Source organism: Oncorhynchus nerka, linkage group LG20 (genome assembly GCF_034236695.1).
Source record: "Oncorhynchus nerka isolate Pitt River linkage group LG20, Oner_Uvic_2.0, whole genome shotgun sequence".
Classification (NCBI taxonomy): Eukaryota; Metazoa; Chordata; class Actinopteri; order Salmoniformes; family Salmonidae; genus Oncorhynchus; species Oncorhynchus nerka.
Genome location: NC_088415.1, coordinates 89,273,176 through 89,280,186, shown reverse-complemented (window position 1 = coordinate 89,280,186; position 7,011 = coordinate 89,273,176). Strand labels below are relative to the sequence as shown.

The 7,011-nt window shown below is 44.6% G+C and overlaps 1 protein-coding gene across 1 annotated transcript; it reads right to left on the bottom strand.

Annotated features, from left to right (window-relative positions):
- Positions 1 to 562: 562 nt before the first annotated feature.
- Positions 563 to 6,338, bottom strand: dsela (dermatan sulfate epimerase like a). The gene is made up of 2 exons (XM_029624244.2): positions 5,896 to 6,338; positions 563 to 5,751 (listed from the first exon to the last, which is right to left on the bottom strand). Exon 2 carries the CDS (start codon positions 5,583 to 5,585, stop codon positions 2,016 to 2,018), a length of 3,570 nt encoding a protein of 1,189 aa, XP_029480104.1. The 5' UTR covers positions 5,586 to 5,751; positions 5,896 to 6,338; the 3' UTR covers positions 563 to 2,015.
- Between the last annotated feature and the right edge of the window lie 673 nt (positions 6,339 to 7,011).

Sequence of the window (7,011 nt, the reverse complement as noted above, 5' to 3'; positions counted from 1 at the left end):
CGCATTCTACAAAGGTATCCCATTTCTGAAGAGCTGTATTAGATTATTTTTTTAAAGTCTTGTTAGTTTGGGATAATCCTCTTTTGAATTGTTGTGACATCATAGCATGAAGCACACACACAAATTGTTTTTGAAATAAAGTGACTTTTAAAATATCTGATGAAGACCGTCTTCGGGAAAAGGATATTTAATGTCCTATGCGTAGTGCAGTGTTTCGGATGTGACTTACACAACAGTAAAACAAATATATGCTGTCTTTTCTAAAGCAATTTGAGGCAAGGCTCTTTCTTTGCAGTGAATGTAAATCATTTCTCAATTTACACGATTGCATATTTTGCATGTTTGAAAGAGTTTGCTATAACTGTATTCACTTCCTGGTTCAGAAAATGTTTTTCTTCCACAAAATGCATTTACTATCAGTAAGAGAAGCCTGCTGGGTTGTTGTATCCCACAATGCTCTGACAAAAGTACTGCACTGAATTTACAAGCAGGGTTTTACCCCTTACCACTGAAAAAAATCTACTATAAATAAGAGTGGGGTTTGAAATCAAGTGATCAACAATAGTTTAGAAAAGATTTATGATATACTGTAGCAAAATATGTAAATAACACTGTTAAATCCAATCCATTATTCCAATTACTTTAAAGGGATATTTCACCCCCAAAAATATATATGTTTAAACTTATTATCGACTGAATGCACCACTATTACAATTGTTCGTGTTTTTCTTGGTATTTTATAAGGATCTCCATTAGTTGTTGTGATAGCAGCAGCTACTTTTCCTGGGGTCCCACACAAAACATGAAACATGATACAGACCATTAATAGATAAGAACAGTTAAAAAGACAGAACTACATACATTTACAAGTAAAAAATATAACTAAAAGATTCTGCACTGACTCAATACTGAAAAAAAAAACATCAAGAGAGACCTACTATTCTAGGCCTACATTTATCGATTCAATGTTGATCATTTAAATGTACAGTCAGTAGCATCTATCAGTACATACACACAACATAATTAGGTCGAATAAGGGAGAGGTGTTCTGTGAGGTGTTGCTTTATCTGGGGGGGGGGGGGGGGGTTCAAGCCAGGTTTGCTGTTCACTTGAGCTATTTGAGATGGAAGGGAGTTCTATATAATAATGTATGTTTCCTTGAATTCGTTCTGGATTTGGGGACTGTGAAAAGACCCCTGGTGGGGTAAGTGTGTGTGTCAGTGCTGTGTGTAAGTTGACTATTCAAACAATTTGGAATTTTCAGCAAATAAATGTTTCTTTAAAAATAAAAAATAAAAGAAGCGATTGCAGTCAGTCTCTCCTCTATTTTTAGCCAAGACTGGCATGCAAAATATTGATATTAGCCCTCTGATTTACAGTGAAGAGCAAGATGTGTCGCTCTGTTCTGGGCCAGCTGCAGTTTTTTTAGGTCCTTATTTGCAGCACTGGACCATATAACTGGACAAAGAATCAAGACAATATAAAACTGGAGCCTGCAGGACTTGCTTTGTGGAGTGTGGTGTCAAAAAAGCAGAGCATCTCTAAATTATTTGTACCAAATACAATGCTTTTAGTTTTAGAGATGTTCAGGACCAGTTTAGTACTAGCCACCCATTCTAAAAACAAACTGCAACTCTTTGTTTAGGGTTGCAGAGATTTCACTAGCTGTGGTTGCTGATTTGTTTAATGTTGAATCAACAATCCGTGTCCCCCTAGCATTGCTACATGCTCCAAAAATGCTAGCCAGGAGATTCTGGGCGTGGCTAAATAACCAGCCAACAAACTTCAAAACTGTTTGGATGAAAACACATCACGTTAGTCAGACAAATCATACACTTTAAAAAAGTGTTAAGGAGCACATCACTCTGTTCTATTTTATACATCCCAGTCTATAAACAAGGACTGGACAATTAAACGTATCATAATAGTGGAATGTGCAAAATATAGAACAACAAAGTATACATGTCAACAAACCAAAAGTACGGTGTCCATCGTAGGACATCATACAGCAGCTATTAACTTAAGTACCTTGAGTACCCAAGCCTCTCCATAACCTTTAAGCATGTGTCCTCTATCATTCTGATCTCGTGGATGGGCATTTTTTCTCTCCACACATTGATGCTGGCTGGCGATATGTCTCCCTCATACACCAGGTTGTACAGGTTGGTGGAGGTGGCGAACATGAGCTGGTTGAGGGCAGCTGGGGCCACGGGAACCCTGAGAAACGTGTGTATCTTTCCTGCTGTCTCCTCAGGATATTGCACAATGTCCTCAAATTTCACATGGAGGTAAGAGGCGGTGAGGTCGCCGTTGACCTGGAGTGCCGTGGTTGTGTGGGCCAGCCACAGATGGGCCAGTAGCAGCACCGGCTCCATCTCTGGATCAGAGAGGACGCTGTGCAATGTCAAGAATTCCTGGGTGAACCCTAGTGTACACTTGCTTCTCCCGCCGTTCCTCTCTTGCTTAAAAATTGCGGCGACATGTTTTTGCACATTCTTGCGAGAATAGAGGCTTGGCTCGCTGTTGTAGAGCATAAGGTAAATCCAAGCGCGAGGATCTCGCACCACGTGCAACGCCCGAAATGAGTGACCGACCACCTCTCGGAAAAACGGGAGTTTCAGGGTCCAGCTCCCGCTGCTCAGGCTGAGGACAGGGCGGGCATTAGGGTACTTCTCCATGTGCCGCCTTAGCTCCCGAACATACTCCCCATCTCTATCTGAACTCCCCCTTGACCCTGACTGCCTACGAATTGGCTTCCTCCTCTTGCCAGAAAGCTCCACCTCAATCTCATTCCAGCTGCCCTCGTTGTGCAACTGAATGTTCTGCAGGTGAAGTCTAGGGTTATAGACCAAGGAATGGAACCAGCCCTGGATGGCCTTGTAGTGACCTCTTTCCGCATCTAGTCTGGACCACACACAGGCATCCACCAGGGGGTCAAAGTTGAACTCAGTGTCCGGGACGACTAGGTGCTCTGTGGGGACTTGGAGATAAACAAAGTCCGAGCTGTTATAGAAAAGGGGCTTGAGAACTTCAGCCCCAGACCCTGGCAGGGATGTAACGACGACTGTGGGGAGAGGGTTTGGGGGCAGATCGGACACTGATTGGACACATACAAGCCAATCACAGCTATTGGAGACAAACAGAAACTCAACGACCCACAGCAGGAGAACAAACGTAAAAGTATAGCGCATGATCTTGCGGAAGCAGAAATAAAACGTGCGTTGCAGGATTAAAAACCCAATGGCGAGACACAGTGTCAGCCCACCCACTATATTAACCATAAACCCAAAGTCATAGACTGGATCCACAGTGTTTTGTTCAGTCATCGTTTGAACTCCTAGACCGAAGTGGATTATCTGATGCCTGCTTTGCATCTTTGCATATCCCCCAAAGCCCAAGTAGCTATATCTGGCGCCAATGTCATTGTAGTTTGTTACGATGGACACAATGGATTCTGTGCCGTTGGCGACAATAGAGAGTCGTACTCCATTTTTACTATTGTCGATGAATCTGCAGTTGGAGATTTTTACATTGGGACTGTGCATCAAATAGGCCACTCTGGTGACCGTGCCTTCCATTGGAAAGGTCACATTGACAAACTGGGTCCATCGTTTCTTAAACTCAGCAGCCTGCTCTGCCTCCTGTATTCTCGCCACTGGACTATTCCCCTGACTGTCAAACCAAAACATTTGGTAGTGAGCATCCCAAACGTCCATCAGTGCCCCATTGTACCTGTCTAAAGCCCTGTGAGGGACATATTTAAAATCAATGTCCAAGTTGTGAAAGAAAGCACTCAGAGTACTCAATGGAGACTCCTTGCTTTTTTCCACATGGTCAAACACCAGCAGAGTCTGAGAGTTGAGCAAGACAAGGGCACGGTATACGCTCTTCAGCCCCATCACAGAGGAGTAGGCCGATGCCGCTTCTCCACTAACGAACAGAGAATCCCCATGGGATGCGGCTATAATGACCTCACCGGCTGTGTTGCCGACCTCAGGCTCCGCCCACCGCAGCCACTTGCCGCACTCTCCAAGCTGGCCCTCCCAGGGCTGATTGCACTGGCTTGTGGGAGACGGGGCGAACGTCAAGACATTGTTGAGGTAGCTGTATTTGGGGCCGTACAGGGCCTCTGAAACAAATACCTGTCCATTAGGGGCAAAGGTGAAGGAGTTCTGGTCTGGGTGCTCATGGCCCGGATTGAAATTTCTCCAGCCCTCCAGCCAGGAGTAGGGCTTTGAATGGACGATATCATACACCGCCCTACCACCCAGCTTCCCCGATTTGAAGGAGACAAATGTGTTGCCTTGACCATATGATGAACCAGCCCCGTAAGTCACCACACCCCAGTTTGAGAACATGTGCAGTACTGCTTTGCCAAACCCGGCTGGTGGTTGCTTGGAGAGCTCACTATCATACCACAGGAACTCAGTGTGTAAGGTGGCCCAGCGCTGGGCTGCTGACTGCTCCATGGGGCCATCTTTGGGACGATGTTTCCGGATCTGCTGGGCCAGCCAGTTTCCGGTGCCGTCCCGGAGCACAAATGCATCGAGGAACACCAGCTGACTCTCCGGTCCATAGAACCAGTTGTAGTTGGAGTCAGCGATGCCCACTGTCCTCTGGAAGCCTGGCAGAAGTGTGGAGTGGTAGAACCAGAAGTGCGCCCGCAACCAGTTGTTCTGGGTGTTGTCGATGTCGAAGTGGCGACGCGCCAGGAAAACGTACTGAGTGATGGACTTTGCGGTGTAGCTCCCATAGGCCACACCCTCGTCTAGCGAGCCATCCACTACGTGACTGAGGAGGAACATGGTCTTTTCCATGTAGTTAACGGCCACCTGCTTCCACATCATTGTCTCCGGGTCACTGTGTGCTCCCACCACGAGGGCGCCGGTCAGGATGGCTAAGATGTTGGTAGTCTGATGATTCTGTAAAAACTGCTTCCCCCAACCCCTGTGTTTGGAGAGTTCGTACAGCTCCTCTGTGGCGGCACGTATTTTCTTCATGTAGCGTGCCCTTCGCGATGTGTCCAGGAGAGGGTAGATGAAGTCATAGGCTGTGGCAAATCCTGTGAGGGAGTGAGCCATGGGAACCTCGTCGTTGGGAGCGCTGGTCACCGTCCAGTTAGGGTACACTGCCATCTGGTCCATGTATCTCATTAAGAATTGATAGGCAGCTGTATCTTTGGGGCAGAGCAAACAGTACAGAGCGAGAGAGGGGAGATTGTTGCCATAAATTTCATTCCATTTGCTGGAAAATTCCTCATGCTTAACCGGGGGTAGATAGAGAGCAGTATTGGCGAGCATAGTCCCAACAGCAAGCCGGATAACTTTAAAAATATGTCTGTGCGTCGTGGCAGATCTCTGCTGCAGTAAACGTATGTCCACCTGGTGAAAATACAGGTTAGGGTGAAGGTTCGCCGGCCAGTTTTCCGGATGCCCGTTGGTGCTTCCGTCTCCTTGAAATGTGATTTTCTCCAACTCCTCATCAATATGATTTTTGCCTAAAACGTCAGTAATTCCTGAGAAGGAAACTACAACGGCCAAGAGTGAGAATAAAACCACAGACCGTCCTGGGCATTTTTCAGCCATGATTCAAAAACCAGATGTGTTTATTTTTATTTTCCTTTTTTAAGCTCTTTTCTAAGTCTAATCTGAAACACTGTTTGTCTTTTTCAAGTTCCTACTCCCCTGCTATCTGTCGCTTCTCCGTTGCAGTTCATCTTGGGTTACATTCCTTCACTCTTTCCCATGTGTTCTGTTATTGGAAAAAAAGTTTGTTTTTAGTTTTTGGGGGGAGAAATTCTGTCATAGTAACATCAACCGTAACGTGCGTCATGTAACTTAGTAGACAAAAAAGGGACATCAAGCTGATAGAGAGAAAGAAAGTCAGTTTGATCACCTATTAAATCCACAGGAATGTGAAACAGTGCATGATATTGCTTGGATGGAGAATCATTTGAACATAGCTCAAGAGACACATGCAGTTATCAACACAGCTCTGTTACCGTCCTTCCAGACTTGTCATCGTCAAGAAAGTACAACAGTACGTTATCCAGAGAGCCTTCATAAGAAATGAAAAGTACTTCCGTGATTGCAGTCCATCTCGATACAGATTGATAAATCCAAGCTTCAGTTCTTCTTGCTTCCATGAAACGCGTCTGCAAAATAAGGATGTTGTAATGGGACCTGCAGCAGCTGTGGTAGCAGATGTGCAATGTAGTCATGTATTGCTTGGGAAAGATTCCTTCAATATGACTCCACATTTACGGCCATAATTTGGTCGAGAGAAAGTTAAAAAATAAAAGAATGTGAGACAACGTGAGACAACCTTTCTGCACTGTGCTGAGCTCTTAATTATTCACACAGATAAGATCACTTCAACTGAGCCAACAATTCTACATTCATCATCCATTAGCTAACTCACAAGATTGGAATGCTGGCATCTTTCCATGCTCCCCCAGACCCCAGAACGTCATGCCTAATGTGGTGTCATTTTACAATGCAATGAAACTGTGAGACTTCATATTAACATCTCCTACAGAACTCTGAAGTTCAAGGTGTACTGTCTGAGAGGTGGCAGGTCTCTGTTCATGTCAGTACCCAGACCAACAATGCTTCATGATCGTCTCCAGTGGTGTAAAGAAAAAATACTTCAAAAGTACTACTTAAGTCGTTTTTTTGTGGTATCTGTACTTGACTTTACTATTTATATTTTTGCCAACTTTTACTTCACTACATTCCCGAAAGAAAATAATGTACTTTTTACTCCATACATTTACCCTGACACCCAAAAGTGCTCGTTACATTTTGACAGGAAAATGGTCCAATTCACACACTTATCAAGTGTCATCCCTACTGCCACTGATCTGAAGGACTCTAAACACAAATGTTTCATTTGTAAATTATGTCTGAGTGTCTGAGTGTTTGAGTGTCTGAGTGTTTGAGTGTCTGAGTGTTTGAGTGTCTGAGTGTCTGAGTGTTTGAGTGTCTGAGTGTTTGAGTGTCTGAGTGTTTG

Bases quoted from the DNA above. Each gene is read 5' to 3' on its own strand.
- dsela (XM_029624244.2), bottom strand. From the start codon at position 5,585: ATGGCTGAAAAATGCCCAGGACGGTCTGTGGTTTTATTCTCACTCTTG.